The following is a 26,601-nucleotide window of genomic DNA, read 5'->3' as shown; positions in this document are numbered from 1 at the left end:
TGTTTTTCCATGGACACATTTGTTATTTGTAAATGTTAAGATGCCAGTGTTCAGCAGGGCTGAGTTTTATCTTGCCAGTTTGTCAACCAAATTTGAAGAGGCGCAGTAATGATTGGAGGCAAAGGGGAAGAGAGCTTGGTATAGTACCAGTTTGTGAAGCAGATTTTTTTTTCTTTTCATGTCATCACTGAGGAATGTACACACTAGAAGTCTATTAGGCCATGGCTTTGTTTCTTTTGTTGCTCAATGTTCAATTAAAAAAATTGGATCAGTGTAATGTTGCAGTTGTATGCAGTGCTTAATTTGCGAAGTGGGAGGTCCCGGAACGCAGGAGGTGGGTGGGTCCGGCGACTCAAAAAAAAAAAAGGCAGGGGGTGGTTTACTATAACTTTACGCACACACGCCTATTGTGTGTGTTAAAAAAAAAAAATATATCAGACATTATGATCTTAGAAAACGCTTTAGTGACGAACAGTTACAGACAGTAATATGTCGTGATATTATGTTAAAAATATTATTTTTTATTAGGCTATATATTAAATTATATATTAAATTTATCTTCTAAAATAACAGACTGTACTCATATCACAACCGGTTTATTTCACCATTGGAGATCGGATCACACAAGACATGCATTACATGACTCATTTTAAGGATTTACGTAGGGTATTTAAAAGCAGTGCCAGTGGGACTTTGTGGCTCAGGTGGATAAGGCGCCATACCATAAATCCAGGGACCCGGATTTGATTCCGACCTGCAGTCATTTTCCGAGCCCTCCCTGTTTTTCTCCTGCTCATTTCCTGTCTCTACACTGTCCTATCCAATAAAGGTGGAAAAAGCCCAAAAAAGAGAATAATTTAAAAGCAGTGCCAGCAAACATAAGTGCAATCAATTCAAGTAATAGTTAAGAAATAAAGGGTTTACAAAACAAGTTGGAGAATTCATTTTAAAAATTTTAGTAAGCTTTCTTGTTTTTTTGCCATTTTTTCCACAGCGCAAGCTAACGGCTACAAAAAACCCGGCGTTCTATTGAGCGGAAGTATACACCCCATGTCCCACCCTCTTCCCCTTTCGCATAGATTTTGTGGATGTCACAGGAGAGAAATCAACAACAGATATCAAAATCAAAACCGAACACTAAACAAATTTTTATTTACTTATTTATTTAATTTATTGTTTGATTTTTTTCCCTTTGTGATGGTCACGGAGGTGATCTGATCCATTTAAATAGCTGCCGGAACACCGAATGAAATGAAAATAGCTGCCGGATCCGACGACGGAGATTCCGGATCTTGTTCCGTCATGTTCCAGCTCAAATTAAGCCCTGGTTGTCTCATCTCATCTCATTATCTCTAGCCGCTTTATCCTTCTACAGGGTCGCAGGCAAGCTGGAGCCTATCCCAGCTGACTACGGGCGAAAGGCGGGGTACACCCTGGACAAGTCGCCAGGTCATCACAGGGCTGACACATAGACACAGACAACCATTCACACTCACATTCACACCTACGCTCAATTTAGAGTCACCAGTTAACCTAACCTGCATGTCTTTGGACTGTGGGGGAAACCGGAGCACCCGGAGGAAACCCACGCGGACACGGGGAGAACATGCAAACTCCGCACAGAAAGGCCCTCGCCGGCCCCGGGGCTCGAACCCAGGACCTTCTTGCTGTGAGGCGACAGCGCTAACCACTACACCACCGTGCCGCCTAACCATCACATTAAAAGTTATATATGTTGTTTTGATGCCTGTTTGTTTCCCAAATATATACGTGTGTGTCTTAATGGGTGAATTAAAGGCATCAAGTTAAACATTATTGTAGAAAGGGGCTTTATGAAGTTCAGTCCATTTACTTGCATTGGTTTACGGGGAAGATTTGCCACATCCAATATGGCGGACACTCTGACGTATCCCAGCAACGGGGCCACCAGCTCAATGCGGCGTCTATGTTTATATGTCTATGACGCCGGGTAGAAGAAGGGGTTTATGCGCATGCGTTCTACTTCTTCTATTGTTCTGGTTTCTCCGATGGGACCATCTTACAGCGCACGTAGAGGTGTGGCATGTGTATTGCATCGTTTTCAGCAAGCGTTGCGTTGCCATGTGTACCTGATATTTTACTGATCCGTTGCCCATGTGGACGCGATATTTTTTAAAAAAATCTCGTTGCCGTTGTCGTGTGGATGTAGCCTAAGGCCACATCCACACGACAACGGCAACGTGATGTTATTTAAAAAAAATATCGCCTCCAAATGGGCAACGATCAGTAGAAATCAGGTCCATATGGCAACGCAACGCTTGCTGAAAACGATGCAATACACATGCCACACCTCTAGGGGCGCTGTAAGACGGTCCCTTCGGACACACCAGAACAACCCATACGAAAAAGAACAGTAAAGAACTTATAAGAGTTTACCACTGTCTTAGTAGTAAATCCTTATAAATATAAATAAATATATATGCCATGTATGATTTACTCCTGAAAGTGGCCCATTTTGCATTTTCCTCATGCAAATTTTTTATGAAAATCTAGTATGTATGAAGTGAACATTGTGCATGGTTTTTACAGATAATGTGTATGATGAATTACACTGTCTTTGTATGCTTCATGTAATGTTTGTAGTTTTAAATTATATTTTACAGTTTAAAATGTACATGCCTTTTATATGTAAATCCAACACAAACATATGTGGATTTACATATAAAAGGCATATACATTTTAAACTGTAAAATATAATTTAAAACTACAAACATTACATGAAGCATACAAAGACAGTGTAATTCATCATACACATTATCTGTAAAAACCATGCACAATGTTCACTTCATACATACTAGATTTTCATAAAAAATTTGCATGAGGAAAATGCAAAATGGGCCACTTTCAGGAGTAAATCATACATGGCATATATATTTATTTATAAATCATTATAAGGATTTATCCTTATATTTATAAGGATTTACTACTAAGACAGTGGTAAACTCTTATAAGTTCTTTACTGTTCTTTTTCGTATGGGAATAGAAGTAAGGACGCATGCGCATAAACTATTATGCGCGAGACTTCATATTAGCCACAAAGTCAGGAAAATCTGCTCGTAAAATTACATTATAATGACCAAATACAATGCAAAGTATTTTTCCAGTCTCACCTGTGAAAGGTAATCCCATGTGATCTCATTTGGACGGTAAACCTGTTGGTACAGTTAAACGCAGCTAATCTTTATTCTCCGCTTTGACCTTTCCAATATGGCGGCGAGGATGACGTATGATTCTACGCGGAAGGCGGCGTCTTTAATGGTCCGGAATAAATTGAATACTACACGTTGATGGATTAATTTGCTGTTTCTCACCTGTGAAAGGTAATCCCATGTGATCTCCTTTGGACGGTAAACCTGTTGGTACAGTTAAACGCAGCTAATCTTTATTCTCCGCTTTGACCTTTCCAAAATGGCGACGAGGATGACGTACGCGGAAGGCGGCGTCTTTAATTGTCCGGAATAAATTGAATGATACACGTTGATGGATTAATTTGCTCCTCTACGCCCTTTTTTGAGGAATGTATTGTAGGACTTAAACCATCATCTGAAGAGGTGAGATCGCTCCTTTTTTCCCCTTATTTTTGCTGGCGGGATTGACTCTGCCCTAAGGGCTATTCTCTCTCTCTCTCTCTCTCTCACTTTGCACCAGGCATTATACAATAAATATTCACAGTGAAAATATTTTGTAAGCGCGTTTCATGAACCAAGTTATAGGATTTCTTGACAACTCGCATCGCATCGCAATGAGATCATTGGCACTACTGGTGTTAAGAATCAGACCATTTTATAAATGAATATTTTGCTGTAGAGCTGCAGTGTTTGTACAATTGCATGTTTTTGCTTCACTATTACTGTCACTATTCTGCTTCTTGCCTTACTACTGTGAACTAACACTGAACATAATAATAATAATAATAATATCCAAGCTCGTGTTTCACTCTCACTAGTGCTCTGTAAGGCTTTTTCCTGGTGATATTCGTTACACTTCTACCCGGCGTGAAGCACTCGCAGTCATGTGGTTGTGACGTCATCGTAAACAAATCCGTTTTACTCATCCAGACGACTTCACAACGGCAACGTTGCCAGATCTTTCCACTCTGGAACCCGTTCTCAAAAAGATTGCGTTTTGGGCACCCAAAACGCCGGTGCCGTGTGGACGCCAGGCCTAAACGATAAGCAATTGTATCGGAGTCACCCGAATCCGCTGCCGTGTGGACAGGGCCTAAGACATCATTTATCAGCCACCTACAATGCAGTCCTTTGCACACTTCCCAGACAACTGAATGCACACCAAAACCCAGCTGTTTTCAGTGACTCACAAGAGGACAGAGAGAATCAGCATTCCACTGATCACCTTAATGGGCAATCCACTGATCACCCCAACGACTCTCGAGGCCGTTCACATCCAGCCCCCAGTGACCCACACCAACAGGATGACTCAACGACACCTTAGATGAGCTTTTCATCCATGAGAGGATAAATACCTGATGCTCCCTACCAGTCAGACAGAACTGAAGAAGCCTTTCGGATGAGAGGTGAAACGTCTTCAAGAATCTTCAAGCAAGTCCAGTTGCTCTCTTTTACCACCCACAGTTATTTTTTTGTTATTTTCCTCTGTTCAGTTCAAGTTCAATGAATTTTGGAGAGGCTTGGAGGATTTATTAGCTGATTTGTCCATAAGGCCAGTGAGCTGTTGCCATGGCATGGCGTCCATCCGTCTTCCACAATTCAGTTAAATCGTATCTCCTTCATCAATTCAGTTTTCCACGGATTTCTGTTCTGATTGTTTTGTTTGAAAGAACTCATCACTGCGCACAAAACTTGGTTGTTGTTTTGTCAATTTTTTTTTTGCTAGTGAGTTACTAATTAGGCTAAGTTAACGAACTTTCCAGGCCTCTCACTATAATTTTTTTTTAATCTCCTCTCTTACTTCTCATCCGATTTCAGTTCTGATCAATGTTTTGGGTCGATCTTCCCTTGAGGAACAAAACTTGGTCATTTGTTTGTTGATTTTCCTGTTGTCAACAATTTATTTACAAGTTTGTTTATTTTCAGTTAAATCCTATCTCCTTCCCTAGTTCTCAGTGGATTTCAGTTCTGATTGTTTTATTTGAAAGAACTCGACCTTCTGCACAACACTTGGTCATTGTATTGTCAATTTTTTGTGAACAAATTAGTCATTATAGGTCAACTTAATATATTTTGGGACTTCTGACTAGAATTGTATCTCCTCTCTCATTTGTCATGCGAATTCAGTTCTGATCGATGTTTTGGGTCGATCTTCCCTCGGGGAACAAAACTTGGTCATTTTTTTGTTGATGTTCCTGTTGTAAACAGTTTGTCGTGGAGGTTGGTCCTCTCTCACATCGTCACACTTCAGTTCTGTTTGATGTTTTGGTCGTCATGTGTGTTTTGATGGCAGGCCAGATGAGCGACTCCACCCTTGACATTCTGGTTATGCGAGGTGAAGTGAAACATGGCATCCAATCACTCACAATTAACATTTTGTCTAGTTTGCAAATTTGACTGGATGTTTTTTAGAGAACTTTTGGTATAGTGTTTGAAATGCAGATTAGAAATCATATATAAATTTCAAAAGTAGACCCACAGGGGTTGGAACGAAATTAATTTTCTGGGCACTTATTGGGCACTTTATGCTTTCTGGCTTATATGTGATAAACTTCACCTTGTGAATGTTCTGTGTTTTGTTCTTCTTCTTCTTCTTCTTCTTCTTCTTATTATTATTATTGACATACATTAATTCTCAGGAATCTTTCAGGAAGTTCAGATTCTCTGATTAGTTGTTAGAAAGCTAAATCACAATCAGTAAAGGCCCGGTCCCACTGGCCGATGGACACAAAACGTATGCAAAAAGGACACAGCGGACGAGCAAAATTTCGGGGGTGGCTCTATCCATTTTCATCCGCTCCAGAAATGGACAAAATTGGTGAAAACAGAATGGAAAAGAACGGACGTGGGTAGTATATAGCGGGGATGTTAAACGCATGTTCATAGGAAGCCTAGCGGATGAAAGCGGATGGAAGTGGATGACAGCTCCGAAGGGGTTACCGGTGATAACTGAGAAGCGGACGCATAGCAGAAAGAGCGGATGCATAGCGGATGAAGGGGATGCATCACGTACGCCTAACGGAAACAAAGGGGATGTTGCGCGGATGTATATCGGATGCAGACCGTTCACTGCTCTAGGTGTCCTTCTACATACTCTAGACATACTCCAGACATCCTAAATATACGAGATACATCCCAGATATAAACGCTTTGTCCGTTTTGAATACTTTATATACGAGATGCATACGCTTACATCCTTTCTATTTCCGTGCTACTAACGATGAATAGACGTTTCATGTACCTTATCTTTCCTCCCTCTTTCCGTTTTCAGCTGCAGCGGATGTGAGTTGCGAGGATGCCCAGAGGATGCAGAGAGGATACAGCAGACGTTTAACGGATGATAACGGACATAGAACGTTTGTTGCTCGTATATGTCGCGGATTTACATCGTACACGGCGGAAAGTTCATCCGTTCTAAAAGTTTTGTGCAGCTCAAAACTTTTTGCGCAGATGAAATCACAGTGGACGGATGCTCGATGGATAGAGCGTATGAAGCACGCATGCAATGAGTACACAACGGATGCATAGCGTTTTCCAACGGATGGCAAAGATTTTTTTACGTTTTACATCCTCTTTGCATCCGTAAGTGCAGTGGGACCGGGCCTTAATTCAATGCAGGAACTAACACAGTAAACAGAGCTTGACCGTGGACATGTTCTCTAAACAATTGCAGCACATTTTATAATATTTTATTCCATAATCATTTGAATATTATAAATATAAATAAACTCATAAACAGGGTTTGTTTCATGTCACAGATAGACAAACCTCACGCACATCAAGAAGCCTTGATAAAAGATGTTGATAAAACAGCTGACTGACTCTTTGTGCATCTGCCACATTTCCCTGAACAGAGTGTGCTGTTACCCGAACGTCAGCTGTACAGTACATCTGAGGGAGGTTCTGAAAAAATTCCCATGCAAAATATGTTTTGTTTGGTGGTACACTGGTGTAACAGGTTTTTATTACCGTCATACAGCTTCACAGCCATGATTCAGTCCTGAACTCAGTCTGTTAATATGTTTCAGATGTTCTTCCTGGTTCTCTGGGGTTTTTTCACTGTCCAAAATAATTCCAGTTGGTAGACTGGCTGCTAAGTCGGTCCTATGTGTGTAAATTCCCACTGTTCTCATATCCAGTGTTCCTGGGATTGGGATCTGCTGTGATCCTGACCAGGATAAAGTCCTTCCTGAAGATGAATGAGTTTATTTTTAGTTATGTTTTATTTCATCTTTCCGTAATCAAAGTAATTAGTAAGTAAATCTTTCCGAGAGGGGACTGACCATGCCGTGTCTGGATTATACCGTAGATATCACAGAACCCTTCAGCTTGGGTCCCCAAACTTGCGGTCACAAACTCGCAGTCACTCGACTTACAGATTTAGTCGTGAGGTCAGGAAACTTGTATAAACTTTTATTTGTTTATCGTACAGATTAATATTATAAATATACAGTGTATCCCATGAACTATGAACATGGATTTCATGTGGTACTGTTTTGAAATGGTAGCAAACAGCCACATGTAAATGAATAAACAAAAGGTTTTGGCCTTTTTTTTTCGCATGAGTGTAGGAGATCTGCAATAAAACTAGACCGATTTTTCCATCCGACTTCCTGCTCTCGATCCTTGACAGCACTGGAGAAACCAACTCAGCAGGAAAACACACATGATCTGGCTAAAGGTACAGTATGTGGTCACCTGATGGTCACAACAATATGAGCTTCTTCTGCAATGTCTCTGTTTGCTGTAGCTGTACAGTTTCCTTCACTGGAACTAAGAGACCTGAATTAAAGAGGCACAAAGAGCTCCTTGAAGACATGGTGTGTTCAGGTTGGAGTGAAGAACTCGAGTGTCCTGCACAGAGTGTCCTGACTGAACTCAACCCCACTGAACACCTTTGGGATGAACTGGAGCCTCAACATTTCAATATCAGGGTCTGATCTCACTAATGCTCTTAGAGCTGAAGGAACACACATCCCCACAGCCACACCCCAAAATCTAGTGGAAAGCCTTCCCAGAAGAGTTGAGTGGAGCTCATTATAACAGAAAAAAGGGGAATACATCTGGAACAAGATGTTCAACATGCACATAATGATTAGTGAAGATCAGGTGTCCACATACTTTTGACCATATAGTGTGTGTGTGTGTATATATTTTCTATCCACATTCACTGGATATGAGCAATCACGCACTCTGACAGGCTACTCTACTACTAGGATATCAGCTCATATACTGTGAGTAGAGAAAAACAAAATGGCGGAGTGTGTTACTGAACCAACCGAGGACGAAATAAAAACTCTACTCGAAAACAAAACCACAAAAGATCCAAAAAAAGCAACAAAATAGGGAATAAAAGTATTTGATGGTGCAAACGTATATGTATATATATTTTTATTTTTTCAAGAATTATTATTATTGCATTTTTCACAAATTGCTCCTGTCATTTCGCCGGTTTGTTTACATTTTTCATCTTTAAGCATTAAAATTAACTTTGAGCACTTTTTCACTTGTTTTAGAAAGTTTGAAGCTTAATTTTTTCAATAAAAGGTGTTTTCATTGATGGACTGTTGATGCAAATCTTTTCAAATTTGAATATTTTACAACGCATGTACGCAGTTTGTCACATGTCCGCTAAGTGGAAATGATTTTGTCGGACATTTTGTATAAAGTTTTTATTTATCGAATTTGCACAAAATAAAAATACTCTGTTTCTCAAAATCCAGTGACTGTTGATAGAATAAAACAGTTATTCCACTCAACCTTGGTGCTACGCGCCTCGTCAGCTATCAGCTCATGTACGACTCGATTTCGTCGAATAACTGTTAATTGTATATTTGTCCCAAAAAATTTGCCCCCCCCCAGAATTTGTGAAATAAGTGCATTCTACTGTATAATTCAAGACTTTTTAAGGTACAGTGCAATAAACTGTCCAAACCTAAACTGTATTGAACTTGATCGCTGATTGGAAGATAATTCCAATCATCCACATGTTAATTCTGCTGGTGTTTATTATCAAAAACAAATATTTACTTTTACACTCCTCTCCTCAGACGCCATCAATAAACCCCTAGCTTTCCCAAAATGCCACTGTTCTCCCACTTAGGAAATGGGATATATTCCAGCAATCATGGACTCCTCGTTATGGGATTATCGTGAAAATTAGACTTTTTAGCATTCAATTGTCCACTATTCAAATAACATTCACTGTATTAATGCGTTCATATCTTGTTTCCTTTTCTTTATATGGCCCCATGGTATTCTTGTGACTCTTAAGTATAAAAGTTGTGACATCTGTAAACAATGAAACAAACAAATAAATAAATCCGCCAAAGAATCCACGGATACAAAAGATGAGCACCAGCACTGACTTCAACTGAGTGACCACTAGATGGGGGAAAGAGTACTCCATCTCTCGTGACTGCTTACAAACAACCACATTTAATTCTTCCCATTTTTACATTTTGACAAGTGGCTCAGCATACAAAATAAAAGGCAACAAAACAAAACAGTCAGGTAACATTGTGCAGTGTGGTGGAAAGACGAAGAAGACGAAGAAGAAGTATGGTTTTGTGAATTAAGAGATTAAGAGCATTTTAAGCATTTAGGAATGACACAAAGCAGAGTTCTCTGAGCTGTCATGTCATAATGTCATGTCAAAAGCACAAATTCACATCCATGACCACGTGTACGGTACGTTATGCCTGCTGACAGGACAACTATATACAGCTCATATCCTTTATATACAGTGTACAACCATTTTAACGCTTGAAATGATTTATTCTCCCCTTATAAATACAGTACCATTTATTGTGCTTTATGCGATAAACTTTAAGCCAAAACCTGAATGTTACATTCAACTAACGCGACCAGATTATTCATAAATAATTGCACATTCAATCAGATGATCTATAGCAGCGAGCTTACTCCCCCCCCCCACACACACACACAGGAAGGAAGCTCTGGTCATGTCAAAACACAACGTTGCTGATCTCGGCTAATGTGTTTGACAGGAGGACCAGAACACCTTCCTGCCTAAGAACCAAATTCCACCGGGTTTCACTACATTCCCTCTCTAATGCTGTAAACACAAAGACCAAAGTTTTATCAAACAAAAGTGACAGCTGGAACCATATCAGGAGATTTGTCTTTCTTTTTCTTTCGTTTTTCTTCTGGCTGACCTTTTGGACAGTTTGCTCAAGAATCTGTGTAAACAATGCAAACTGACACTCGTGAACAGAGATGCTAACAGGAATGGAAAGCTTTTTGTTGTGAAAGGGTTAATGCAAGAACATTGAACTGTGAACTGTGAAGTGCACTCAAGCAGTTCAACACAAATAATCTGGTTAATGAATTATTATGGAGAATAATCGCTGCACTGAATCATGATATCATCAACATCGTCATCGACATCGCATTGTTCTCCATGCTTGTCCATGTCCTCCAAAACAAACGTGAGAAGTTTCTTGTGTCATATATTGCGATTTTGGTTACCACTGAATGCAATCAAGCTGAAATGTTAATAGGGGAAGGTTGAACTATACACTTTTACTGGGCACTTTTTTTCCTTTTCATAAGTGCAGCTGGTTATAGCACATGAAGCCAGCAACCTCCACCTGTTGCTTCTCGTCAGCAGCTCAGATTCCCTCCACCTTCAGATAAGGAATTACAGAGATTTAAAAAAAAAAAAAGCGAAGTCCCTGGGTTTAAAAGACAAATGTAGTTTTCGAATGGAATGTAACAAGTCTATCTTTCAGAAATAAAAATTTAAAAAATAATGCTGCTGATCTCAGATCAGCTATACTCTTTTTTTTTTTTTTAACAATGTAGTGTTCATTCGGAACTGAACCCAAACCAGACTTCTTACTTCCTTCTTAAGAACATGATACACGCTAATCTGATTCCAGAGCTCCTTTTTTTCTTTTCTTTCTTTTTTTTTGGAAGTGGTTCTGGTGAAAACATGATGTGCCACATGAGTGTCATGAGGTAGGTTACAAAGATGTGTCCAGACCGTAATATGATCACCACATTCCAAATGTCAAGCTTCGTCCAATTGTGTACCTAAATATTTAAGTTCATGGAGATGGTTTAACTGGAGAAACACATTTGGAACGACAGTCGTTCATGCTGTACTGCAGGTATCATATTCCATTTGTTGACTTACCAAATGATTCAGAAGTTTTACATTTCAAATACATGGCAAGGGAAAAATGGAAGCAAAGAACAGTAAGAAATTGTATTTCAATATGCAATAAATAGCTAAATCATGGCGGTCAGTGTTCTATTACAATTCCCGTTTGTGTTGGAGGAACTGGCAGCCAAAGTGCAAGTCCCCAGCTCTACTGTCCTGCAGTCCATGAAAGACGTCTGCTTTGGTGAATGGCCACTGTAGATATGTCCTGTTTTGTTTGTTGAAGAAGGAAACTGAGGCCTTCTCAAGCACAAGAGTTCTTGGAAGGCACATCTGAATTCGGGGCTCCTGCAGTAGATCAGTGGGTTGAAGGCCGAGTTGCTGTAGCCGATCCAGTTCAAGATTTTATAGAGCCACTCGATGGCACCTGTTTTCATCTCCACTGTGGCCACATTAAGGACAAAGAATGGCAGCCAGCAGAGTGTGAAGATGCCCATGATGATCCCCAGTGTCTTCAAGGCTTTGTGGTCTTTGAGGCCGAATCTGGTCTTGCGATTCCGCGCCTCGTTCCCGTCCTGACTGCATAAGTTTTGTGTCCGAATGTGACCTTCAACTTGGTAGATGTTTCGAAGCTGCCGCCGAGCTTCAAGGTAGACTCGGCCGTAGACGAATATCATGATCAAGAGTGGGATGTAGAAGGAGATGATGGATGAGGTCCACGCATAGGTTTTGTTGATGTTGAATTCACAGCACAACGGCTCTTCCAGGCAGCACTGCACCTTCTGCTCATCTGACGCCCACCATTTCATGTGGATGGGCAGAAAGGATATGAGGGCAGCCACCACCCACACAGCCAACACAACCCAACAGGCTCGCCGCTTGGTCAGCAGGGATTGGTAGCGCAGTGGCCACATGATGGCCAGGTAGCGGTCCAGGGCTATGACACACAAAGTCTCGATGCTCGCCGTTACACATAGCACATCTGTTGACAACCAGAAATCACAGAAGAAGTTCCCAAGGTACCACTTGCCAGAGAGGATATTATAAGCACCAAAGGGCACAACAAGAAGCCCCATGACCAAGTCGGCACACGCCAGAGAGCTGATGAAGAAATTAGTGACGGTCTGTAGACGCTGGAAGCGTGCGATTGCGGTAATCACCAGCACGTTTCCAAAGACGATAGCCAGGACCAAAACTCCTATTACAGTGCCCAGGAGCACCATCTCTAGATCTGTGTGTGGGATCACCTCCTGATCAGATGTCGAATTGTTGCACTTGTTCATATTTAGTGCCTCTGTGATCTACAGTGTGAAAGAAAGTCAGTGTCAAATAAACATGCTTTACAAATAAACAAAATAACAATCAATGAACGAAAAGAAATTGAAGGCAAGTACTGAAGTGCACAGAGACAGAAGGACAGGAAGACAAATGTTTTCAGTCTGCTTTTGATAATCGTGTTAAAATAAATAACTACTGCTGCAGCTTTGCATGAAACAAAGATGGGTATCTTGTGCATCAGTGCATCCTGACTGAAAATGCAATGTCAGGAGATTTTCACAACTGATTTAAAAAATCATTTTCAAAACAGATTTGTTGAGAGAGAGAGAGAGAGAGAGAGAGAGAGAGACATATTTCTGAGAGGCAAAGCTTGCAAACCATCACAACCAGAGATCATATACAACCAAATCTAGATAGATAGATAGATAGATAGATAGATAGATAGATAGATAGATAGATAGATAGATAGATAGATAGATAGATCAACTATTTGTGCAAATTGATGAGTGTGGATAAGAATCTTCAGTCTGTACTCACCTAAAGAGGTTGTCGTAGTTATCCAGTTAAACGCTTGTTCATTCTCGAACCCATAAAATAGTCTCTTTGATGTCCGAATAAATATTCCACCTTTCTGAGATTGTTTGTTTGTCTTGGTCTGAAGGTAAACTGTTGAACAGCAGGTTATGTAATAGGTTGTCAGTCCTTCCTCTTTCTATCTACTTTCCTTTTCTGTCTTGCTTCCTCTCTCTCTCTCTCTCTCTCTCTGAGCACTCACGGCATTTAAGCACATGAGGTCTCGATGACTGAATGTGCCTCTGACACACACACTGAGAGCCTTATAACAGCCGGTGACCTCATACATCAACCAGCCAACCAGAAGCTGCATTTCCTCTCACACTCCAGATAACTGTGTGTTTGTAAAGAGTGAAGAATAGTTTTCTATTGAACTAAAAAAAAGGAAGGAGATAATCAGGTGTATGTTGTCTATATGAGGGGTTATCAGTGTTTTTGCAGCCAGGTAATGATTTCAAATCAATCAATCAATCAATCAATCAATCAATCAATCAATCAATCAATCAATCAATCAAGCCATAGACCACCCTTACAAAAAAGAAGTTTATTCAAATGTGCTTCTAGTAAACTTCTTTTAAACTAAAAATAAGAGAGTATGCTTTCAGCTTACTTTTTATTTACTTATCAAGGCAAGGCAAGTTTATTTATATAGCACATTTCATACACAATGGCAGTTCAATGTGCGTTACAGAAGTAAAAACAAAAACAGTAAACAATAGAGAAATAAAATTATATAAAATAATTTTATTTTTATTCTAAAACAATTAATTAAAAGAATTAAAAGAAATTAAAAGAAAATAATAAGAATTAAACAATAGTAAAAATAAAATAATAAAATGAAGTAGTAGTTCAAATAAGATGAGAAAGAAAAAAAACCCCCAGCAGAATAGAATAAAGAATAAAATAGGATAAAGTTAAAGTAAATTTAAAACATGCAGAGAAGTAAAGATTATAAAGAATGTAAAGAAGACAATATTAATTATTTAACAGAAAGCATCTGAAAACAGCTTGGTCTTTAACCTAGATTTGAAGCTGCCAACAGCAGGAGCATTTTTAATGTCCTCTGGCAGTTGGTTCCATAGCTGCACTGCATAGTAGCTAAAAGCTGCTTCACCACACTTTGTTTTAACAACTGGTTTTAATAGTAAATTTTTCTGCTGCGATCTGGTAGATCTGATTGGGTTAGGCCGCTGCAACAGATCAGAGAGGTAATTGGGCCCTGGACCATTTAGAGATTTGTACACCAGCAGCAATACTTTAAAGTCAATTCTGTAGCTTACTGGAAGCCAGTGAAGGGACCTTAGAATTGGAGTAATGTGCTCTGTTCTTTTTGTTCGTGTGAGAACCCTCGCCGCTGCATTTTGAACCAGCTGAAGTCGTTTGATGGTCTTTTTTGGCAGGCCTGTGAAAAGGCCATTGCAGTAATCAACCCTACTAGAGATGAAGGCATGTATTAGTTTTTCCAGATCATTTTTTGACATAAGTCCTCTTAGTTTGGAAATGTTTTTTAGGTGATAAAATGCCGTTTTAGTGATTGCTTTCATGTGACTGTCAAAGTTTAGCTCGCTGTCAATGAAAACACCAAGATTTTTATCAGAGATATACCGTACTTAATAAAGTTATACATAAGTCTACTTGGCTTATACTGAAAAGTTTATAGAAAAGTCTAAGTATATTAACCTTATACTTATACTTTTGATCAAGATATACTTAACAAAAGTGTAATAAAGTCTTAAAATATTTGTGCCTTATGTTTAAGTGTACTCGCACTGGAGTAAATTTTGATTTTTAAAGAAAATGAATATGTTCTTAATCCTGAGTATCTGTTGTTATTTTGTGAATTCTTACCTTTATAACTTCATTGTAACTTCAGGTACAAAACACTTAAGTTGCCTACTGGTAGTGTGCATGAGGTAAAGGTTAGGGTTAGAGAACTAATAGTATACCGAGAAGGGTAATTACAGTAAACTTCAAAACTAAAAAGTGGACTAGATGTATATAACCAGTAACCAATAGTATATTTTCAATATGCTATAAAGTATACTTTAGTAAACTTTATAGATTTAGTCACTGCCTAAAAGCGGAGCTCCAATCTGTTTCTGGGTTGTAGAATTTTCTTATAGCATAGCCAGCCTCTTTTGTTTTATTTTTTAACCGGCTAACACTGGCCTCTAGGCGGTGCGTATGACTGATAATTACTATAGCACTGGCCTCTAGGCGGTGTGTATGACTGGTAATTACTATAGCACTGGCCTCTAGGCGGTGCGTATGACTGGTAATTACTATAGCGCTGGCCTCTAGGCGGTGTGTATGACTGGTAATTACTATAGCACTGGCCTCTAGGCGGTGCGTATGACTGGTAATTACTATAGCACTGGCCTCTAGGCGGTGCGTATGACTGGTAATTACTATAGCACTGGCCTCTAGGCGGTGCGTATGACTGGTAATTACTATAGCACTGGCCTCTAGGCGGTGCGTATGACTGGTAATTACTATAGCACTGGCCTCTAGGTGGTGCGTATGACTGGTAATTACTATAGCACTGGCCTCTAGGCGGTGCGTATGACTGGTAATTACTATAGCACTGGCCTCTAGGCGGTGCGTATGACTGGTAATTACTATAGCACTGGCCTCTAGGCGGTGCGTATGACTGGTAATTACTATAGCACTGGCCTCTAGGCGGTGCGTATGACTGGTAATTACTATAGCACTGGCCTCTAGGCGGTGCGTATGACTGGTAATTACTATAGCGCTGGCCTCTAGGCGGTGCGTATGACTGGTAATTACTATAGCACTGGCCTCTAGGCGGTGCGTATGACTGGTAATTACTATAGCACTGGCCTCTAGGCGGTGCGTATGACTGGTAATTACTATAGCGCTGGCCTCTAGGCGGTGCGTATGACTGGTAATTACTATAGCGCTGGCCTCTAGGCGGTGCGTATGACTGGTAATTACTATAGCGCTGGCCTCTAGGCGGTGCGTATGACTGGTAATTACTATAGCACTGGCCTCTAGGCGGTGCGTATGACTGGTAATTACTATAGCGCTGGCCTCTAGGCGGTGCGTATGACTGGTAATTACTATAGCCCTGGCCTCTAGGCGGTGCGTATGACTGGTAATTACTATAGCGCTGGCCTCTAGGCGGTGCGTATGACTGGTAATTACTATAGCGCTGGCCTCTAGGCGGTGCGTATGACTGGTAATTACTATAGCACAGGCCTCTAGGCGGTGCGTATGACTGGTAATTACTATAGCGCTGGCCTCTAGGCGGTGTGTATGACTGGTAATTACTATAGCACTGGCCTCTAGGCGGTGCGTATGACTGGTAATTACTATAGCGCTGGCCTCTAGGCGGTGCGTATGACTGGTAATTACTATAGCGCTGGCCTCTAGGCGGTGCGTATGACTGGTAATTACTATAGCGCTGGCCTCTAGGCGGTGCGTATGACTGGTAATTACTATAGCACTGGCCTCTAGGCGGTGCGTATGACTGGTAATTACTATAGCACTGGCCTCTAGGCGGTGCGTATGACTGGTAATTACTATAGCGCTGGCCTCTAGGCGGTGCGTATGACTGGTAATTACTATAGCGCTGGCCTCTAGGCGGTGCGTATGACTGGTAATTACTATAGCACTGGCCTCTAGGCGGTGTGTATGACTGGTAATTACTATAGCACTGGCCTCTAGGCGGTGCGTATGACTGGTAATTACTATAGCACTGGCCTCTAGGCGGTGCGTATGACTGGTAATTACTATAGCACTGGCCTCTAGGCGGTGCGTATGACTGGTAATTACTATAGCACTGGCCTCTAGGCGGTGCGTATGACTGGTAATTACTATAGCACTGGCCTCTAGGTGGTGCGTATGACTGGTAATTACTATAGCACTGGCCTCTAGGCGGTGCGTATGACTGGTAATTACTATAGCACTGGCCTCTAGGCGGTGCGTATGACTGGTAATTACTATAGCACTGGCCTCTAGGCGGTGCGTATGACTGGTAATTACTATAGCACTGGCCTCTAGGCGGTGCGTATGACTGGTAATTACTATAGCACTGGCCTCTAGGCGGTGCGTATGACTGGTAATTACTATAGCGCTGGCCTCTAGGCGGTGCGTATGACTGGTAATTACTATAGCACTGGCCTCTAGGCGGTGCGTATGACTGGTAATTACTATAGCACTGGCCTCTAGGCGGTGCGTATGACTGGTAATTACTATAGCGCTGGCCTCTAGGCGGTGCGTATGACTGGTAATTACTATAGCGCTGGCCTCTAGGCGGTGCGTATGACTGGTAATTACTATAGCGCTGGCCTCTAGGCGGTGCGTATGACTGGTAATTACTATAGCACTGGCCTCTAGGCGGTGCGTATGACTGGTAATTACTATAGCGCTGGCCTCTAGGCGGTGCGTATGACTGGTAATTACTATAGCCCTGGCCTCTAGGCGGTGCGTATGACTGGTAATTACTATAGCGCTGGCCTCTAGGCGGTGCGTATGACTGGTAATTACTATAGCGCTGGCCTCTAGGCGGTGCGTATGACTGGTAATTACTATAGCACAGGCCTCTAGGCGGTGCGTATGACTGGTAATTACTATAGCGCTGGCCTCTAGGCGGTGTGTATGACTGGTAATTACTATAGCACTGGCCTCTAGGCGGTGCGTATGACTGGTAATTACTATAGCGCTGGCCTCTAGGCGGTGCGTATGACTGGTAATTACTATAGCGCTGGCCTCTAGGCGGTGCGTATGACTGGTAATTACTATAGCGCTGGCCTCTAGGCGGTGCGTATGACTGGTAATTACTATAGCACTGGCCTCTAGGCGGTGCGTATGACTGGTAATTACTATAGCACTGGCCTCTAGGCGGTGCGTATGACTGGTAATTACTATAGCGCTGGCCTCTAGGCGGTGCGTATGACTGGTAATTACTATAGCGCTGGCCTCTAGGCGGTGCGTATGACTGGTAATTACTATAGCGCTGGCCTCTAGGTGGTGCGTATGACTGGTAATTACTATAGCTCTGGCCTCTAGGCGGTGCGTATGACTGGTAATTACTATAGCGCTGGCCTCTAGGCGGTGCGTATGACTGGTAATTACTATAGCACTGGCCTCTAGGCGGTGCGTATGACTGGTAATTACTATAGCGCTGGCCTCTAGGCGGTGCGTATGACTGGTAATTACTATAGCGCTGGCCTCTAGGCGGTGCGTATGACTGGTAATTACTATAGCACTGGCCTCTAGGCGGTGCGTATGACTGGTAATTACTATAGCGCTGGCCTCTAGGCGGTGCGTATGACTGGTAATTACTATAGCGCTGGCCTCTAGGCGGTGCGTATGACTGGTAATTACTATAGCGCTGGCCTCTAGGCGGTGCGTATGACTGGTAATTACTATAGCACTGGCCTCTAGGCGGTGCGTATGACTGGTAATTACTATAGTGCTGGCCTCTAGGCGGTGCGTATGACTGGTAATTACTATAGCGCTGGCCTCTAGGCGGTGCGTATGACTGGTAATTACTATAGCACTGGCCTCTAGGCGGTGCGTATGACTGGTAATTACTATAGCGCTGGCCTCTAGGCGGTGCGTATGACTGGTAATTACTATAGCACTGGCCTCTAGGCGGTGCGTATGACTGGTAATTACTATAGCACTGGCCTCTAGGCGGTGCGTATGACTGGTAATTACTATAGCGCTGGCCTCTAGGCGGTGCGTATGACTGGTAATTACTATAGCACTGGCCTCTAGGCGGTGCGTATGACTGGTAATTACTATAGCGCTGGCCTCTAGGCGGTGCGTATGACTGGTAATTACTATAGCGCTGGCCTCTAGGCGGTGCGTATGACTGGTAATTACTATAGCGCTGGCCTCTAGGCGGTGCGTATGACTGGTAATTACTATAGCGCTGGCCTCTAGGCGGTGCGTATGACTGGTAATTACTATAGCGCTGGCCTCTAGGCGGTGTGTATGACTGGTAATTACTATAGCACTGGTATGGCAGCAGGAATGCGCAGGACCGAAACCATCAGAAAACAACTCGATGGGTTTCTTTATGTATCCACACTCTCTGCCTATGGGGCTCCACTTGAGGCCCGCACAGGAGCTCCGCTAAAAAGTGGACTAGAAATGTGTAACAAGTAAACCAGTAGTATATTTCCAGTATACTACAAAGCATACTTTAGTAAACTAAAAAGTGTACTACAAGTATAAAACAAATAAACTCATAGTATATTTCCAGTACACTATGAAGTATGCTTTTGTAAACTAAAGAGTGGACTACAAGTGTAGAACAAGTAAACTATTAGTATATAAGTTTACGTGTGGTATACTTGCAGTACAAAATAAAAAACACTAGTTGTATACTCAGAGTTTACTTCTCTTAGACTTGAAGTATACTTTTTATAAACTAAAAGTGGGTCAATTTAGTCCCAAGAAGTATTAGATTAGTTTACATACAAGTATAGTGTAAGTACATTGATATCAGTATACTTGGTACACAAAAGTATACTTAAGGAAGTATACTTTAACTTTACTTCAGTATACTTAATAAAATGAACTTGAAGTATACTTCTTTTTGATAAAGGCAGTGTAAAAAAAAAGCATACATTTACATTATTTATTTTGCACCAAAAGCAGTTTTATTATTTTGAATATTGTACTTTAGACAATTTGGTAGTTAGAGCACTGGATGACAAAAAACCACCAGAAAACACAACACATACTGGGAGCGAGAATTAACCATAAATCCATAAAGGATCGTTTTTGTGCCTTTTATTTATTTTTTTGCGACTATTTTAGGATTTTTGTTGAACACAAACTCTGCTTGAGTTACAACTGAAACGTCATGGTTCCTGGAGGAACCATTTTCAAGGGGTCAGTCACCAAAGGGTTAATGCGAGTAAACATTTCAGTTTTGTAACGCGCTGCTAATCCTGCTGTCAAAGTGATTACACTATTATTCACTTTATTTATTTATTTATTTATTTATTTTTTAAACAATATTTTACATCCTCACTCCAGCATTCCTCACTCACTCTTTCGTGAATTAGGTGCTGTTTAGACTGAAACAAAAGATATTTATTCTCTCCACATTCACTGGATATCAGCTCATATACCCTGAGTAGAGAAAAACAAAATGGCGGCGTGTGTTGCTGAACCAACCGAGGATGAAATAAAAACTCTACTCAAAAACAACTTCTTCTTTTGGCTGCTCCCGATTAGGGGTCGCCACAGCGGATCTTTCGTCTCCATTGCTCCCTGTCTTCCACATCCTTCCCTACCACACCTGTCATGTCCTCTCTCACCACATCCATGTATCTCCTCTTTGGCCTTCCTTGTTTTCGTTTGCCTGGCAGCTCCATCCTCAACATTCTCCTTCCAACATGCTCTGCATCTCTTCTCAGGATGTGCCCATACCATCTCAGTCTCATCTCTTCAGCCACTGGGGGTGCATAAAGGCCCTTTTCCACTACCCTTTTTCAGCTCACTTCAGCTCGCTTCAGCCCGACACGGCTCGCGTTTCGACTACCAAAAACCAGCACGACTCAGCTCGCTTCAGCCCTGCTTAGCCCCTAAAACTCGCACCGTTTTGGAGTGGGGCTGAAGCGAGCCAAAGCGAGCCGAGTGAGGTTGGGGCGTGAGCAGACACTCCCCTGTGCACTGATTGGTGAGGAGGAGTGTCCTCACATGCCCACACACGCCCCGCGAGCGCGCTGGGATCTGTAAACACCGCAAACCCGGAAGGAGAATAATTACGAATTACGAGAATTTCTGAAGCCTTATGCGCCTCGCCTCATCTATACACTCTTGCCAGTATCTGTCCGCGTTGTCGGTGACAACAAGCCACAGCACCAAGACCAGCAACACTAACGACTCCATGTCCTCCATGTTTATTGTTTACTATCCGGGTCGTGAGACTACCGCTTAAAAGATCACTGATGTCACTGTTTGCGCTGCTTAACGACATCACCTGACGTCCACCCACTTTCGCTAACTCCACCCAATGTGTCCACCCACTTCCAGCCAGCACGGTTCAGCGCGGTTGTAGTCGAAATGCAACTCCAACAGCCCCGCTCAGCTCAACTCAGCACGGCACGGCTCAGCCCGACTCAGCCGCGTTTGTAGTGGAAAAGCGGCATAAGTGTACTCTTGGTGCTGGTCCCAAGCCTGGATAAATTGGAGAGGGTTGCATCAGGAAGGGCATCCGGCATAAAACTGTGCCAAATCTAACATGCGGAATGAAAAAAACTCTACTCGAACCCCCCCCCCCCCCCCCCCCCCCAAAAAAAAGGCAACAAAATATGGAATAGAAGTACTTGATGGTAAGAACGAGTCTTTTTTTTATTTTCCAAGAATTATTATTATAGCATTTTTCACAAACTGCTCCTGTCATTTCGCCAGTTTGTTTACATTCTAAGCGGAAATGATTTTGTCAGACGTTTTGTAGAAAGTTTTTATTTATTTATCAAATTTGCAAAAAATGAAAATAAAAATGCTCTGTTTCTCAAAATTCAGTGGATGTGGATATACTAAAACAGTTATTCCACTCAATCTCATCATACATGGATTATAGACAACTCAGTGCTACGTGCCTTGTCGGCTATCAGCTCATGTACGACTCGATTTCGTGGAATAACCGTTAAATGGCAGATAACGTTCTGTATGACTTTCTGCTCTACTTACAGGAAGGTTAACGCCACATTTAAAGTTATGGTCACACTACAGCTCGTGATGATTTTCAATGAAAATGAGGCATTTGGTGGCCATGCTTCGCCAAACTTCAGGAAGTATTCCCAAACCCATCTGTGAATTTTCAAAGCTTAGTTTGCCGACAAAAACATCCCCACCAAATTTCAGTGCATGTACTGAAATTTTTCATGATGTTTTTGGTCATTCATGAGGCAGAGACACCAAAAAATGACTCGTGAAGCTCGGAGAACATTCGCCACATGATTGGTGGTGATGCTACCGATTTTTCATTGCCAAGTATTCGCAAATCCATTGTGAGCCATAATGTGACCAGATTACCAGAAATGTGTGTTTTTAAAATGTGTTTCACATTTTTGTTGCATCCTTCCACTCTGTCGTGTGATTTGTTGCTTGCTGTAGACTGATGTGCTTTAGCATGCTTGATGGAAGAAAATGTTTACACTGGAACACAATATCATCAATGCTATCAAGGACTTTGTGTTTTTGATTACGTTCCATGACAAAAAAATTTTCATTCTCATTCCCTCGCTGTAATGTGTCCCTGGTCGGTGAGTTTGAGCACTGGATTTGTCCTTGAGCATGACCTTTAACCTTCACCCGCTCAGATGTTTCCTGCATGAATTGTAAGTCGTTTTGAATAAAAGCATCAGCCAAATGTCATGGATTATAATTTATTTTAAATTTCCAGTATATTCCTGGAAACAACATATACAATTTTCTGTAAATATTACTGCAAATATGTTTTACAGTTATTTACTGTCATTTTTTTTTCACAGGGCAGGACAGCTTTATTTATTTTATAAACCTAATCCAAGTATGTAAATATTAGACTCGTTGTTTAAATGTCTACAGTAATATTTACTGGTGCTGCAGAGCTTCGTATTCCTGAACTTTCCACCAGCAGGACACATTGTGTTCGATGAGTTAGTGAGGTTGTGTTCAAGTGAGTAATTAATCCGAATCACATCAATAAGATCTCCGTAATTAATATAATAAATATAATCCCTCTGCTAATCATGGGTTGTGATTTCCACAGGGGGAAAATCAAGGTTTTACTTCTGTTAGAAATTCCAGCGCTCTTTATTCTTCTTCAATGTCCTGTACTTTTACTCTTGTCTGGTTTTCTTCAAATAAGGCATAGTTTTGTGGAAAGGTAACACTTTATTGCACAAGTCAAACAGTTAGTCAACTGCAGAGGGGAAAAAAACTAATTTTTTTTGTGAGCAAAAGTCAGATTCTGTCTGCCTTTCTCATGGAATATTCTGGCCTCTTTTATGGAAATGCATCTAAATCCTTCCTGAATTTTTCCCCTGCCCTGCTAATTTGTTTATTGTACACCTCATAAAAAAAAAAAAAACCCAGCAACAACCCATAATTGTTTTTGCTGTTGTAGACTGCTTTGAATTTCAGACTGAGGAAGTGGTTAAGACACACTGGTGATCTCTGCTGACAGAAGCGTAACCTCATTTAAAACTTGCACATACATGTATGCATGCACAGATATCCACATGCATGAATCAAATGCACAGAGACTCTGCCCATCAGAGGAGGACGGCTGGAATGGTGAAAGCTGTTACAGGATGCCTGGCATACAGCTTTATCTGTGCCATGCATGTCCTCCTTCATCCTGAGGCGACTGTAAATCATCCGGTTCAACCTAAACCTTCCTGAGGAAATGAAACATCAGAGAAAGACACGAAGGTCTGTTTACTCCACTTTAACCTGTTGGCGTGGAGTACTGGTGCTGCCGGTGCTTAATGATTCAGGAATAAAACACAGTGTGACATGTGAACTCTGGGAAACTCCGAAGGAATTTGCTGACTGTAAAACTTGCTGGCACTGATGAGATGAGATAAGATGAGATAAGATCAGTCACTGTAACATGTACAACAAAACTGGAGGATTAGTGCATATTAAGAATGTTCACAAAACACATTTAAAACAATCATACATTAAAAAAAACACAATCAATACTAAAATAGCAGCAAATTAAAGTGTCTGTGGAAGTATATCAAGTCAAAGTCCCTCTCACACCAGAATCTGGTCTTCCCAGGCAGTCTCCTGTCCCAGTACTAACCAACTCTTTAAGGAGTATGGGTGTGGCACTGATCTCCATTTTGATAGCCCTCGGCCTCTTGCCTATTGAGGTTTTTCACCTACGTGACCAAGTCATGTAATGCATCGTTAGGCTGCCATTTTGGACGTCACGGCTCGAATCAGTTTGAATGCGAGGAAGGCAACAAACGAAAAACATAAAAGAAAAAGGAGCGAGATGCAGAAAACACCTTCACTATCCAGCGACGTAGGGCATTTACAGGGCGAGCAGAGGGAGAGGTATTTGCAAAAATTGAGGTTAGCAGGCTTAGAGAACGATGTTTACCTGCTTCCACCAGGATTGTTTACTGACGTACGGAAGTACACGAAGCCCTCGTCTTTACCTGACTTCGGCCCACATGATCTGTATACCTATGTCGTTAAAAACCCATCGCCATACACAGGTATTGATCTGAAAGCGTATAAGAGTTTGGATGCCTACAAATATTTTGTGCTGGGTAACATGCCTACATCAGTGGGTCGTCCCTGGAGCCGGTGGTCGCCATCTTATTACAGCTAAGGTTTGTTCACATTTTCATTTACTTTCGGTCCTCAGGATAAACAAAATGTTATTAAATGTCATTGAAATAACTTCTTAGTCTGTTGAGACATGGCCCGTTATAAATTTGCTGTTACCAGGCAATGACCAAGAACTGTATTATTAGGGTCGGTGTCTGTGTTGTAGCAGTGTACTAGCAGCTAGCTGTTAGCACTAGCTAATGTCAACAACATAGCTAGTATGTTACTGTAGCAATGTTTATGTTCAGTCATTTGGATGACTGTTAAAACCTTTCAGTCTCAAGTTTTTCCTTTACTGTATTTACTAGTTTACTGTAATTATGATCCGGCAGCTATTTACACCGGATCCAGTGTAAATAGCTGCCGGAGCACGCTCCGGCTTGCTCCCCCTCAAATTAAGCAGTGCGCTCCGGCTTGCTCCCGGAGTGCGCTGCTTAATTTGAGGGGGAGCAAGCCGGAGCGCGCTCCGGCAGCTATTTACACTGGATCCGGTGTCTGTAACACATTTTTTTTTCAAGCTGGTTCTCCCTCTCTGTCTGCAGCGTTAGTATGTAGCTTGACCTTCAAAATGGCGGACACCGGGCCGTCACATGACCCTGTGATGTCAGGTGAAAAACCTCAATACAGCTAGAGTTACAGTGGGGGGGGGGGGGGGGGGGGTGTCCTCTGGTAACCAGAAGAGTTTGACTCCCCACTCGCATCTGTATTACAGCATGCCTTGCCAGATGGTAGTAGGTACCATTTTTATGATGGTCTTTGGTATGACCCAACCACGAGTAGAACCCACAATCTCCCGGTCGAGAGGCAGACACACTAACCACTAGGCCAGCTCACGGTTCTCTGGAAGTATATATTGCACAGTAATTATATTGCAGATATACTCTCCAGAGCTTTGAGTGCAGTACCAAGGACACTATTCATCCAAAAAGGAGAAGAGGGGCAGAGAGGGCCTCCTCCTCTAACCAGGATTGGTCAGCTGGAGGTAGCCTGAGACTGGAAAATGCAGGTTAATATAGGCCAGCAGCTTAAAGTCCCACCAGAGATTAGCACCACCACCACCCTAAGACCAGATTTGGTACTCTGGTCCATCACCCTGTGCATTGTCTACTTTGTAGAGCTGACAGTCCCCTAGGTGGATGCGATTGATGAGGCGAATGAGAGGAAGAGGCTGCAGTATGCAGATATGGCAGCTGAGGCAGAACAAGAAGACTGGAAAGCAAGAGTCTGGCCAGTAGAGGTCGGCTGTAGGGGCTTTATTGCAACATCTACTGTCAGGTTGCTCAAAGAGCTGGGAATTCAAGCACAAGCCCTGCACCAGACAATAAAAGAAACATCAGGGACTGCAGGAATGTTGCAGCCAGTGATTGTGGATCAGAAGGAAGGACCCCATATGGGCCCCAAGATGTTTGGGACTCACTCCCAGGTCTGATCAGACTGTGGTGGGCCTGCCTTAGCAGAGGGTGTACTGTGATTATATCCAGTGACACTATGGTGCACAACTGATGAGGTGTCCCTAACATTTTTTGGTGGTTTCTCGCATCTGCGAGTGGTTGGCATTTTAAAGTCAGTAAAGTCAGGAGGGCTTCATACAAGGGACTATCAACATCTTGTCCTACGTCTTAAAATAAAATGCACCGATTAATTGATGTTCAGAGTCCTGACGGCCCACGGGAAAAAAACTGTTTTTTCGTCTGTTTGTCCTGCTTTTGATGCTCCTGTATCTCCTGCCAGAGGGCAGCAGGCTAATCATGTGGTGTCCAGGGTGGTACTGGTCACTTGCAATGTTCCTGGCTCTGGAGAGGCAGCAAGAGCTGGCGATGCCTTCCAGGGAGGGCAGAGGGCAGCCGATGATCTTCTCAGCAGTCTTAACGACCCTCTGCAAGGCTCTCCTGTCTATGGCTGAGCAGCTGGCATACCACACAGTGATGCAATATACCAGCACACTCTCAGTGGTGGAGCAGTAGGAGGAAACCAACTTCTCTTCCAATCTCTTCCTAGTAGTAGTTGCGTATGTTTTTTTCTCACACCTCCAAATTTACGTTTGCAATCCAATCAATGAAAGTTTGGCCAGCTTGGTGGATTGTCCTGTACCCCCCAGGTACTGCCGTGACTGGGCAGTACAACACTAGGTGGTCT

At 42.1% G+C, this 26,601-nt stretch overlaps 2 protein-coding genes across 2 annotated transcripts in view; both read right to left on the bottom strand.

Moving 5' to 3' along the window:
* The window catches only part of gpr34l (G protein-coupled receptor 34 like), a 471,084-nt gene that overhangs the window by 391,106 nt on the left and 53,377 nt on the right, over window positions 1-26,601 (bottom strand). The window lies entirely within an intron of this gene.
* On the bottom strand, window positions 9,587-13,367 carry adrb2b (adrenoceptor beta 2, surface b). Its single transcript, XM_060936513.1, has 2 exons — window positions 13,111-13,367; window positions 9,587-12,596 (listed from the first exon to the last, which is right to left on the bottom strand). Exon 2 carries the CDS (start codon window positions 12,576-12,578, stop codon window positions 11,424-11,426), a length of 1,155 nt encoding a protein of 384 aa, XP_060792496.1. The 5' UTR covers window positions 12,579-12,596; window positions 13,111-13,367; the 3' UTR covers window positions 9,587-11,423.

This window comes from Neoarius graeffei, chromosome 12, assembly GCF_027579695.1.
Source record: "Neoarius graeffei isolate fNeoGra1 chromosome 12, fNeoGra1.pri, whole genome shotgun sequence".
NCBI classification, from domain to species: domain Eukaryota; kingdom Metazoa; phylum Chordata; class Actinopteri; order Siluriformes; family Ariidae; genus Neoarius; species Neoarius graeffei.
Note: the sequence above shows the minus strand (reverse complement) of the source record. Positions and strands in the feature narration are given on the sequence as shown.